This window comes from Pezoporus occidentalis, unplaced genomic scaffold (genome assembly GCF_034315485.1).
Source record: "Pezoporus occidentalis ecotype Australia unplaced genomic scaffold, CSIRO_AGI_Poc_V1 ctg167, whole genome shotgun sequence".
NCBI classification, from domain to species: domain Eukaryota; kingdom Metazoa; phylum Chordata; class Aves; order Psittaciformes; family Psittacidae; genus Pezoporus; species Pezoporus occidentalis.
This window is the reverse complement of record NW_026913499.1, coordinates 253,621-267,323: the sequence shown is the minus strand read 5'-3', so window position 1 is coordinate 267,323 and position 13,703 is coordinate 253,621. Positions and strand designations below refer to the sequence as shown.

The window sequence follows — 13,703 nt, the reverse complement described above, 5'->3', positions numbered from 1 at the left end:
AAGACATTTATTTTTCTAAATGATGGCAAAATATTAGGCAGTGAAAGTAATTTTCATTTTTTGCTCTTTCCTCTTTTTAGAGGAAGAAAACTGAAAGTAGTTAACTAAAAAATCTAGTTTTCTGAATATTTTTTTAAGAATTGGTTTTTCTTCTGCAATTAAGCAAAAAGATACTGGTATGCTCAGCCCAGTAGATAGCTGGGTTTTGAGGAAGCTTTTACAAAAACTGAGTTTGAGCATTGATATAGTAATTATATTCACATAAAATTAATTCCTGTGAAGGAGAAAGCCAGTTTCATCAAATTTCTGTGTAATTTCTTGGCAAACTAAGGCACTGATATAAAAATGTATGACAGCTTTGTCTGTGGATGATAAAGCATCTGTTCTGCTGATGCTGTGGTAAGAATATAATGCAATTAGAAAATTCAAGTTGCAATTACAACATATCTTTTTATGAGATTTGGTCTCTTCTGAATTGGGCTATATGCACACCTGTTTTCATGAGAATGGGACAGTTATTTTCCAGTTAACTTGCCTGTTTATCATAACATAGTAATTATTTTAGCCAATGATGCTGTAGATTAATAACATTTTTGGTAGTAACATGCATAAGCAAGAGAAAAACTATATAGCAGCTCCCAGTAGTGTCATAGTAAGCAATTTCATGTACATATTACAAAACTCTGCTGTTAAGGCTTCAGAATCCAGCAGTAATAAAATTCATTCTTTGCTGAAAATGATCAAATAGGCTTTCCATACCTGCAGTTTTTATTTCCTGTATTTTCAAGATGTTTATCTAATTAGCTTTGTACCTTTATTCTCTTAACTTCTCGAAATTGAAATGATGTAACTGTTGCTTTGTTCTGTAGAAAAGAGGTATATGCTACCCTTTTAAATGACAGATTTATTACTGGAGCAAATTGTCAGCTATTTTAAGTCAGTACAGGCCTGGTGAAGCTGCTAGAACAGGGTTGGTGTACAAGAAAACAAATGTGCATCAAATGCACAGATGATGTAGCACTTGTTCTCACTGTAGTTTCTCCAGTTCATGTTATTTGTAACATTAAGATACATCCTCAGGTTCATCCCATTAGAGTATTTTGCTTCATATTCAGCATATGAATCCTCTGTTACACGTCAGTCATAGTCATTCCCATTAGCTTGGTTGAACGTTACATAGTATAAAGCATTCTTAAGATTACAGAGTGTTTAAAGCTGTCTCATTCCTCTCTGAATATAAATGTGTGTCTGCTCTGTACAATTCCATGTAATTTGTGTTTAATCCGCAAAGGCTTAAGGTCTTAGACTGGAAGAAGTCATCAGAGGTACTAAAATTTTTCAGTGTTGGCCTAAGAAAAATATATGTGGGGACAGAGGGCTCTCCATTTCTCTTTCTGGCATTCCCATTGCCTAGAAACCTTACGCCATACCAGTTTGTAGTCTCAGCAAACTGTTATTTCAATAGTATAAACATGATGAAAGCTTGTTTTGGCCCCAGTCAGTTGTTTTGTTTGTCTGGGATTTTTCAAGGGGTTGTTAGTGGGTTTTTTTGAGGTTTTGGTTTTGTTTGGTGGTTTTTAGTTAGTTTTGTTAGTTTGTTTATTTTAACCTATCCTCTCCTGTTAATGGGAGCAACTGGTTAACCCATAGGGTATACAGGTTTTTCTGAAACTGACAGCAGTGGTAGGCAGATGAGAATTGCTACTTTTCTGCCTAGAGGTGGGACCAAATTGAGAAGGCCACTGGGAACTTATGGTGCCAGACGGTGGCTCAGATTCCTGATCAAATTCATACAATGGGAGATTATTGTTTTAGTATTATTATGTTTTATTAGTAGTAGTAGTACAATGGGAGATTATTAATACAATTATTGTATGTCAACTATCTGTGTAACTTTATGTAAATCATCTTATCTTCCATTTATTTTTCAGATAATGGTTTTATTCAGTGTTTTTCTCTTTGGTCCCTTAGTATTTAATTTCCCACTGAGTTGCTTAAACCATCTTATGTATTGCTTGCTTCTCTGGAGTGAATATGTTTAGTAATCTCACAGTACTCAAAAGTGTAATGGTGATTGTTGAATGTTTTTTTTCCCTTCAGCACTGAATACTGAATATATTCTCAACCAGATGTTGTCAGAACACACTCACTAGAGAAAGAAAGAGAAGATTATAGGAAACCATGATGAATTAGACTGACTATTTCAGTTTCTTGCTTGCATACTGCAGGAGGTCTCACTCCAGAGGCTTTGTGTTGATATTTGTTTTGAGAATATAGTTCCCTGTCTTATTCAAATTGGAAATGAGAAGTTTACTAGCTGAAGTTAAACAGGATACTATACAGCTTGCAAGCACCCACCAAGGAAGGGTTTCAGAAGCACACACAGAGTCAAAAGTGGCATTAATTTTGGGTTGCAGTGTGGTGATGTTAACTATTACAATATTCTTCAGAATAGTGTTTTAAAACCAGTGTAGTTCTAGAGACAGACTGCTTTTGGAACAGCTACCAGGCTAGCTCTGCCATACAGTATGGTTGGTTGTTGAAGCCAGGTGTGGCAAAGTGGTTAGCCAGCTGTATACATCTTCTCACTCATACTTTACCTTTGATTTTGTGGTCATGCTTACTGCAGAGTAAATAAATAAATACCCTTGTCTAGTAAAAATTTAGGTAGCAATTGTCTTAATTTAATGCTGAACAGTGAATGTTAAATAAGGACTCTACGTTCCAAGATTTTAAATCTTTTTGCTCCACCTGTTTTGTACTAGTTGGTACTTAAAAATTGACCTTTTCCTCTTTTTTCCTTCAGTGCACCAATGCCTTATCTAATTGGCGTTCACTTAAGCTTAATAGAGGTAAGTTTACTATTCACTTCTGCATACTGGTAAGCTTGGGGTGTGTGTGCCGTAAATGATAGTGGACAAGCTTCTGGAAAAATCTCTGCATAGGGACATACAGAATTTAAGTCTCAGGTGTTTTGTGAAGTAAAAAATGTCTCTCTGAAATCTTACTTTTGAAGCATTTTATGGACACATGTAAGTTCTACATTATGATTTCTTCCTGTGTCTATCTCTCAGTGATGTTTTTTTTTCCACTGTTTTTTAGTGATTCAGCAATAGATTTTCCCAATGATAAAAGTTAAAATTTATTGTGGAGTCACCATCAATCAGAGTTCAGCATCATTCTGATTTCCATGATAATTTATATTCTGTCCCTCTTGAAATTTAGCCCATAGCATTCATAACTATTAATTTACAACTGAACATTTTTTTGCCAAAAACCAAGAGGTAGCCCTTTTGGATTTGAACATATAATGAAACAATAGAACTCACCTGAGAGGTAAGTAATAGCTGGGTCATAAATAGCTTTGCCTCGATCCATAACCGTTTGATGACACCATTAAGCCTGTGTGTGAAGTCTGTTTATCATGCAGAGTAGATAATTTCTTAGAGAAATTTATGTGATTTCCATTTCTGCTAAAGCAGTTTCTAAGGAACAACTCACATTTCCTGAGCTGATGAGGTGGGTTCTTCTCCAGTGTGAGCCACTAGCACTTTTTTGTTTCTAGAAAAGAGCCTTCTGTCATGTGTGCTTCTTAACTCTAGGCATAGCATAGCCTTATGTTCCCTCAAATCAGGTTCATATGACCTGCATACACAGATTGTAGTGTCCTGACAAGGATCTTTTTCCTTATTCCATCAGGAAATAATGGAACAGAAAGCCTTGCTCTGGAAAAAAAGTCACTCAATTCCTCCTTGACCGCACTATTCTGTATTATTCTAGGACCATATAGAAAAAAGTTCCATCATTTTATTTATTTTTTTTTCCTGAAAGGAACAAATTGTTTAATTCTTAGCTGCTAGTGAAGTCCACTGATGGAAAGTTGTTTCATCCATTTTTCTATAATGCTAGTAGATGTCAGATGCCTGGGACTTACATAAATCTGCAAATAATTACATAGTTTTCTCTGGTTTTCATCTGATTATATGCTTAACATCCTATCTGATTTTCACAAATAGGAGAGAATGAAATGTTGTTATAAGATACGTATAGCTCCAATATATTTAATTATGCTTTGTGTAAATCTTGGTTTTCAAGTATTCATTTATTAAATGTGCTTATATTTCAGAGATTATTAATATAACCTTACTGTTTGAAGGGGAGGGGTTTTTAAAAGCTTCTCTGAATCCTGCATCTAATTCACAAATCCTGCACGTAAAGCTCAGAATATTGTCTTTGCCATTTTTGCCCTTTGTAGAATCATCGTTTGTATGATATGATATGATAACAAAAATGCAGTTCCTGAGGATGCCATAGTAAAATGCTTTTGCACTTTCTTTCTTTTTTTTTTTTTCTTTCTCCTCTTAACAGAGAGTGAAAAACAGATCACTGGAGGATGTGGTTTTGCTAAATGTTGACACAAACACTCTAGAAACCCCTTTTAATGACCTGAACAACCTACCTGGTGAAGTGGTGAGTCTTACGGGTATTTAATTCTTTCTTTCTTATATAGATGCTTGAATTACTAGTAGTTACTTTTGCCTGGTTTTGCTGGTATAAAAGGAATAAGGGGGTGAAAAGCGCCAAGTGTAGATCCCTACATTTGAGATTTTTAGCTTTTTGACAGTTGAGGAGACGTTGAATGGAACATCATATTTCTCATTGTAAAAGTAGGATCATAATTATAAAGCTAGCTGCATTCATTAGGCATAGCTGCTTTAAACGCAAGAGTCTCTTCATCTCATCTTAATCATTATATTACAAAGTAGGCATTTCTGTCTGCCTAGTGGCATGTCTTGCAAAAGAACGAGAGTTTTTGAAGGCAAAAAGAAGAAGGGGGCCAATTATCGGCTTCTGCTTCCCTGCCACCTGCCAGCGCTTTCCTTTTAATTAATGATCTGATGGCACTGGTCAATATAATAAGAAATGCTTGTACAGTTGGGGTCAGAAAATTCAGGCTTTGATCTTCTTCAACTTTCTGAAACATTTATTTGTTTTCTCTAAATTATTTCAGTTTTATTTTAATCTCTTCTATCCTGCTGAGGGCTGCGTGAATGAAAACCTATACTGTTTGTCATTTGCTTTGGCAGAGCAAAGACTGCTTACTTAGAATTCTATTTGTAAATTAAACTGCAAACCCAGTTTGTCATAAAAGACATCTGATCCTTTTGAAATGACGAAAACTGTCTTTTGTCTGTAAAGGATGATAAATTAAGTGCCAGTTCCTTCTGGACTTTGATCTTGCAGAGGGTGTCCCCCCCTCCCTTCCCCCCTTTTTTTTTTTTAATCCTTATTGCCTATAGGGGAACATGCTCTGTATATCATTTTAAATAGTCACAAAATTCACTTACCTTGTTTTTCCCACTAGAGCTCTAAAAGCATTTCATTGTGAAACCACTGTTTTGATTATTTAGTTATTGATGCTCGAGCTATCACAAATGGTTGTTGAGACAAAGAATTTTATATGAAAATGTGAAATCAAAGGATCACATTTTCTGAAATTGTAAACCATAAAACCTAACTCCCTTAATCAAACTAAGGTGCTGTAGTGACATACTATGTCTTTTGGTTTTGTTGGTGATTTGTGTATATTTATTACAATAGAAATCAAACTCTTGAGGATTATATTAATGTAATTTCCCTTTCATTTTAATCATGTTAAAATCTGTATTTTTAATAGGTCATCTGTGCAGTCTTTCTTCTGATTCAGTATGTTAATGTATGAAAAAGCATATGAACCTATACACTTACATGTAGGTACAGTAATTTTGCCTGTACTCTATTGTTCAAGAGTATAATCAGTTAAGTAAAAAATGAGTCTTTTCTGGTGTGTCAGTAATTTTAACTGACCTTGCGTTCAGTGTCTAAGGTTGAGGTTATAATGGCATGGAGGAACATACCTCTTGTCAAATAATAGCTGGATGCAGAATTGAGAATTAGGCATCATCTTCCATAAGATACTGGAGGTGTAGCTGGAGGTCCTTCAAACAGGAAAAATGGATGTTTGTGCAATGAGAGGGACTTCTCATGTATTTTATAGATGCATATTGGACTGATCTCTTAAATGAGTAGGCTAGCATGAAGAAAATAAGGATACAGATCTTTGTACATTTAGAAGTCTATTCACCCCCAGGATATATGCATGTTACTATTATTAATGTTAATGAAGGTTATCCAAGTGTACAGGCTATACAGTAGACTTAAAATATTTGATTCCATATCTAATATAGAACAAAACAGAGCAGCCTATAAATATAAATATATTTGCAGAATTTGAGGGTTTTATAATGAAGCTTTTAATTTAAATATTCCCATCTATTCCTCTACTTCAGTCTGTAAAGCACTTTAAAACAGCTTAATGGAAAACATGTACAATTTTAGTGGGAAAACCTGGGAACAAAAGGCACTGAAAATATCTGTGTTTGGCTCATAAAATGACAACATGTTTGTCCTCCTTTTGCATTCATGAGGGCCAGTGCAACTGCTAACATCTCAGTTAAAAAGTGTAAGACGTAGGAGTGTAGAGTCAAAATAGTAAGTCAGACTTATTAAAACAAATGTCAAAGATACTTGCATGTGAAACACATTAACATACGTAAATAAACTTTTATGTATGTAAGTGCAGTAAAACTTCTGATGAAAAAATATGGTGAGTACCTCTGAAAAGTGTTCAAATAGAATAGAATGAAGAACTGAAAGCATAAAAGAAGCTGTAGTCTTACTGTCCCTTTCAAAAATTGATTCCAGGTTAGTTTGCAGCCTAACAAACAAAATGCTGTATTTTTACAGAGTTTTCCAAAACTGTTTCTTGTGTCTGAAGGAAATTGAGTAATTATTTTCTTGATTAGTAAGCCTGATGATGTCCTCACAGCATAGGTATTTAATAGGTTACCCGTGTATGAGTAATATGTCTATTAAAATGCTCTGATTGTGTATTTTTTCATAATAAATCTGAGATTGAAAAAAAAATTATATGGCATTATCTAATAAACTGTATAATAAATTAACTGAGATTTAAAGGCATTTTTAAATCATTCACTTAAGCATTTAAATTATAGTTACAGGCTAGATGACTTTCTATGCATGTGAACTCTATTATTCTGTCAGACTGACCAGTGGTCTTGACTGTGCAAAGGTCAGTGGTCACAGTTGTCCTGAATTACCAGTCCTTTTTTCATGTGGACCCTCTGCTGCGTTGCATGCTGTAATCTTCTTAATGGCTTCATTCCAATATTCACACATAATATTTTAGATTTATTGACTGTTAGAAATACTACCATGCCAGTAGCAGTTCCGCTACTCCTAAGGTATTTAAAATTGGAAAAATAAATCAGTGCAAGACTTTCAGGAATCCTTTGTTTTCTTCGAGGAGGGAAAATCCCTCTTTTTCCTCTCTTCTGACAAGAACACTTGTTTTTAAATTTCATCGTTTCACTGTGAATTTGTCTATTATTTTATAATTTAAAAAAGAAAAAAAAAGAAAAGCAAATACGTAGCTACTTTGTGGGAGTAAATTTCCTAATGCAATAATACATAGATCACCAGTTTAATGATGTAAGACATTAAAAAAAGAACATTTGTGGTGTATATGCATTGGTATAGACCATAGACAAAAAATTATAAGCTTTGGGCCTGATCCTGCAATACCTGCTTGCAGGTAACTGACAAAAGACTATTCCTTTGCTCAAATTTGAACACTTCAAAAAAAGCTTAGAGAATTGAGGGCGTTTCTTTTAGCAACCAAGTCTTAATTGATTTCTTCATAGACAAAGCAGAAATTTATAAATATGATTTTCAGGCTTTAGAGGTTTTTAGGATCTTCTCTGGTAGTTAAATATTGTTAACAGTAAAATCTACAGAGCTGTTGAAACATGTGCGTAGCTCTTGCAGCATGTGGTGCTTACACATATGATGCAATCCAGAATCTAAACAGGGTTTTGGAATTTTAGTTTTGAGATTCCTAAAGTCACAGGATTTTAACACTGTTTAATTGGGCATTTGAACGTTACTGTTCTAAAAGTAGCATTTGAGAAGTAGGCTGTAGTTGACGTAGAACATTGAAGTTACTTTACTACAATTACTGGGAGTGCAAATTATTTCTGAAAATACAATGATTGGTAGTATTATAAAGAAGTTATGGTCAACATATAGCAGTGAAACTGAAGAAAGTGTTTTTTTTTTTTGTGAAATTTGCATATTATAATTTACTGTGTTTTCACCATCCAAAAATAGCCAGAATTATTACTAATATATTTTAGAAACTCAGAGCAGTTTGCTGTGTTTGCGGTGTTATAAGGCAACTGTTTATTTTGAATAAATTCTTTAAATCGAGATCCTGTTGAGCCTTGACGTAGTTTTAAAAGGTAGAAGATGAGATTAAAAAGTACAATTAATTTTGAAAACATTTGTATTTAGTTGTTTTCAACTAAACAAGTATCTGTGTTTAAATGCTGGAGGCCTTTCTGAGATGTTGAAATCCTGTGTTTGTGGATAATATCAAAGATGTAGAAGCCCTTTCATTAACACTATTGATCTTAAATCGTATCAGATTCCATTTTGTTGTAAGGTTTTTGTTGTGTTTCTCTCCTCTGCTGTCTCATTCTCTCACTGTGGAGAATGGGCTTAATTTTATAGTGACATGAGCTGATGGGGAATGACAAAAAAAAGTTTAAAGTATAATAGCTGTCACTGATACCAGAGAAATACCTGGATATCTTGTTTTCAGAGATCTGGTAGTCACTGGGAACCCCAGTGCATAGTTCTGCATTTCTCAGGCAACAAATGTTTTGAAGACTTCTCTATGAGCTTAAATTTGTATGTGCGCTTAAGTTTTTGCAGGAGCAAAGGCTTTAAGTAGTAGTTATATGATATTATTAATGGGGTGTTTATGCGCAGTTCTGTTCTTCTGCTCACATGGATATTGGAGATATTAGTCATGCTTTTTTTCTGATCTGTTATATTTTAGGAATCTTAGAAAGGACATAGGGTGATTATTTTAAAAAATGATGCTTTTTGTTTTGATGACCAACACAATATGTTTCTACAATTTAGGAATGCTTAATTCCATACGAAAGCTAAATCACATATCAATCTCGTGACTTAATAAATCTCTGAAAAACTATGCTATTGATTTAAACCCTCCTGAAGCTCCGATTGCTCTTGATTGGTAGTGTTTAGCAATCCACTGAAGTCACCTTTCTGTGAGAAGCCGTTGCTAGGAGAAGATAAAAACTGTTTGCTTCTAGTGTAAATTAATAATACCATTTCTAAAACGGATTCCTAGTGTCTTCCATAAATAAATTTTAACAGCATTCTAACCCCTGTGGTTTGTTTTTTGAGTTATTTTTCTTTTTTAACTTTGTAAGAGGCTATTTTTGCTTAAGACATGCAAAGAATGGGAGAAAAGGAGCTTGGCATTTTAATCATAGGTAGATGGATTAAATCATACATGAGGAAAAGATTTTGATAAAGATGGTGCTTGGTTTGTTGTTTTTTTTTTTGCTTGATGTCAGAATTATGTAATTTCTTTGAAACCTTAAGAGCTATTAATGATGTCACCAAAGGGATGTCTTGTTTTTAGGTTCATGGATCTAAGCAGTCACAATCCTGCTGTGCGCCAAGTCCTCCTAAGTAGTTCAAATCACCCAGTCTCTTACCTACACCTACTGTATTGACTGCAATAACTATCATTCTGTCTTTGATTAAACTGTGGAGCTGGGACAACTTGCCAGTAACATACCCAAAGGTTTAGCTGGGTTTGCCATCACTTGGTGTTAGAATAAGCCCTGAGTAAGCGCTGTCCCTCTGCATGCATGTTTGCTTACCTCAGCAAGCAAACCTAGGCAGGTCTCAAGGGTGCTTCAGACTCCAGTTGTGACAATGGGGAAATCAGGGTTGTGGCTCACATTATCTCTGCAGGCCTTTTCTTAAGAGCACTGTGCTCCTAGTACTTCTGCAGAATAGTCAAATAGAGCTCTTCCTGCCTTTTGCCATTACCTCCTGAGAAAAGCAGAAGTTGGAGGAACTTTCTTTGAATTCCAGCACAGCATTTCTGAGGCTCAAACTCCCTCCAGAATGGCAGCACAAAAATGTCTGTCTGATGTACGCATTTTCGTGCTGGAGAACCTGGCTCTAAATTGCCAGCCCATTGTGATGTTCTTAATATTGTTGAACTAATAACGTACAGATACTGCAGTGAAGCAGATTTGTTGCTTTCTATTGTTCTTTTTAACAGTTTTTTGCTTAAAGCATCCTGTTTATCGACTTATGTTAGGGTACATAGAGCCTGCCAGAATTAAGAAAATCAGAAAATACCATTTTCTTTCACCTCTCCCACATTATCCAATAAATCCTCTGCTCTTACATCATCTTTACCTCCTTTCTTCTCTTACCTTGTCTTACCATCTGCCATAATTTCCCCCAAGTTCACAAGGTATAATTTAGAAGAATGTAGACTTAAAAGAATATAGAGAATTTTCTACCTCTTCCCTCCCTTGCATTTAGAAAAGTTAGGCTTTGTCTGTCATGACAGAGACAGCATCTTAAGATTGACAATTCTTTTTTTTCTCATGTTACTGCTTATGTTTTCATGAAACTGAGCTGACATTGATGGGCAGATTTCCCTTCTACAAAGGATATATGCATTTATTTCCCCTGGGATTAAATTGACCTCATTTTTAATAACTTTGAAGTAATCATACAATCCAGAAAAAAAAAAGGGCAAAAAACCCCAAAACAAAGCAAAAACCCAAACCAACAACAACAACGAAAAAAACCCTAAACCAAAACCATACATTTATTTTTTCAACCTTGAACTGCAGAACAGATTTTTGTACTCAGACTTGTACTTTTTTATTCTTTCTTTTGAGGTGTAAGGAAAAAACATAAATGAGCATTGGTGTGTGCTTTCCATGGGCTAAACGAATCAGGCTCCAAACTTTTATCTAGATCTATGGAGCTTGGATATAAATTGAAAAGATCACAGCTATGGGGAAAAGACCTATACTGTAAGGGCCTTTCTGCATAGGTTATGAACATCATAACTCAATAATTTTTTTTTTCAAAACTATAGTTATAATTGGACCCAATGGGGGTCTCTCTCTTTGATCAGATCACAGTAACTGTGACTTTACACTGGAAAATGTCACTACTATGAAGGTTTATCACCTGTAGAGCTGGTCTTTTCTCTGATGCCGTGTTCAGTTCTCATTAGCATTATTCAAAGTTTAGTTGTTAATTAGGTTGACACTTCAATTACAATCATCATCTACAAGAGCAGTCAGGACTGCTTGCATAAAGAAACAAAAAGATACTCATTCTTGCATGTATTTCTGAAAGAACGAAAGCTGTCTTGGTGATAGTTTGTGTTTACAATGTTTTGTTTAAATAATAACTTTATTACTTTGTATTGTATTTCGTGACTTAAATAATTGCTTTATTGGATATACTGCAATACAAAAGGATGCAGAAATATGTATTCCATGTAACTGGAGTAGATCTACTTCTCCCGATGTCCTCATTATGAAAATTAGGAGAGTGTAGGCTATAACTGGGTGTAATTCTGCGTATCTTTAAACAATACTGTCATAATTTCAGAATAACATGATTTTTCTCCAAAGTATCTCTGAGTAAGTTATCTCAATCTAAATTTTCTTTTTTTCCCCTAATTCTATATAATCAGCAATTCCCATTTGCTAAGTAAAAAAAGGCAGACCTCCTTAAAAAATAAAAAATAAAGCACTAAAATCGATTTTTTTTTTTTTTTAATTTAATTTTTTTTGTTTGTTTTTTTAACTGCAGGTGCCTCCTAAGTGGTGTTGTTACTTTTTTCCCCTCCTTTCAAATGTTCTTATCTTTGAGGACAATTCTAAAGACAGTGTAGCACTGAATTTATGCAGACTTCTCAACTATTTAACAGTGGTAGCAAGTACTCCCATGGTGCATGGGAAATTATATAAGACAGCAATTTGACTTTAAAAAAAAACCTAAAACTGAATAGAAAGTGTCCATTAAGAGTCGTTAAAAATAAGCCTTTGTAGCACAAATAAAAAATATCCAACTGTCTCCATTCAAAACAAGTAGGTACATGTTATGATTGAAAAAAAAATTCTGCAGAAAAGTGGCTCACATGCATTTTCCTGTAAAATAATTAAGCTTATTTATGTCAAGAGGCCTTGGGAAAAAGAGAGCATAAACCAATTTTCATTAGCACTCTACCATCATCCCCTGCTTTCATTTCAATTAACAGACCAGCAGGTGCTCTTTGCAGTTAAAAAGATAAGCTATCAAGGAGGAGGATGAATTTTTGGCTGACCTGTAGACATCATGGTTTGCCTGCTGATTGGGTTCGTACCTCGCTGTACCAATTTCTGAGGTGTTAATTTAACTGTTCCACTCTGTCGTGCAGGTCTCGGCCTTGAAAAATAAACTGAAAAAGCAGTCTACAGCTACGGGTCATGGAGTAGCCAAGGCCTTTCTTCGGGCACAGGCAGCACTGTTTGGATCCTACAGAGATGCACTAAGATACAAACCAGTAAGGTTTCTTCTTTACTTCTTTACTGATTTATGAGAGCATGGTTTCATTCTTTGCAAGAAAAATATGAAGTGTTTTAGCCCAGTCAAAGAAAATGTTATAAATCTTACTCTATGCTAAGGATGCATTGGCAGTTTAGAAGACACTACCACCTCCTGACAGTGAGTTATACTGAAAAATAAATACTCATCCAGCCAGCTATTTTCTTATTTGTATCACTTGTATAAATTATTTAGTGTAAAATCAGATTGTATTGATGAAACTACTAACATGCAGTTCACCTGGTTTAACGTGGTGAACTGAAGAGGCTGTACCTTTGTCTCTGTTGTTTGTCACTTCACTGGTCTAGAGACTTTGCTGTTTGAGGCCAGAAGCAGAAGCCATATTGGGTCAAACAAGCATCTTTTCTCTCATACGCTTATCTTGATTCCACTGAGAAGTTAGCAGAAATGAAAATCCATTGCATCCCATCAGAACTTTGGGTTTTGTATTTCTGCCATTTTGCTAGTAGTAGATGAATGTGCCATGCACTTTCATCCTTTCTGGTTTATGAGGGTGGCACATATTGAGCCTATTAGAGAGAAAATAGTTTATGAGAAACAAGAGATTAATTTCATCAGTCAGTCCAGGTTCTTATGGTATTTGTAAACTACTGATATAGTTCCATCTGAGGTGGAGGGAGGATCAGTGTGGGGTTTTTTTTGTTTGTTTTTTTTGTTTGATTTGAGGTTTTTTCTGTGTGTGTGTGTGTATTGCTTTTAGTTGGGCTTTTGGTTTGGTTTCTTTTTTCCTCCACTGATTGTGTAGAAAAGAAGATGTTTATGAAACCATTGTGGCTTTATAGGGTTTGTTTTGACTTTTTTTAAGATATGTTACTTCAGAATATCTCAACAAGCAGAAGTCAGCTGGCAAATACTAGCGTGTCTTGGATTGGCATCAACTTGTCCAAAGACAAAGCATGTTTAAAAAAGAATAAATTATTATTTTGAGCTGTGTTTACATGGTTATAACTAATTTAGTCTTTTACAGAAATTTTTTTCTGGATTAATAGAAACTAAGGAGTTGTCCCATGATTGTTCAGCTCATTCTCCATGTGCCTTTTCAACTCAGTTTAATGCATTGTGAATTGGGAAGTTCAAAAAAACAAGTAACATTTGACTGTATCAGCACTATT

General features: G+C 34.8%; 1 protein-coding gene across 3 annotated transcripts in view; it reads left to right on the top strand.

Annotated features, from left to right (window-relative positions):
* Window positions 1–13,703, top strand: part of DENND1B (DENN domain containing 1B) — a 153,929-nt gene that overhangs the window by 102,542 nt on the left and 37,684 nt on the right. For all 3 annotated transcript variants that reach the window (XM_062613427.1, XM_062613426.1, XM_062613428.1), the window contains 3 exons: window positions 2,807–2,852; window positions 4,369–4,470; window positions 12,404–12,529. In XM_062613427.1, coding sequence (XP_062469411.1) covers window positions 2,807–2,852; window positions 4,369–4,470; window positions 12,404–12,529 — 274 coding nt within the window. The remainder of the gene's footprint in view (window positions 1–2,806; window positions 2,853–4,368; window positions 4,471–12,403; window positions 12,530–13,703) is intronic.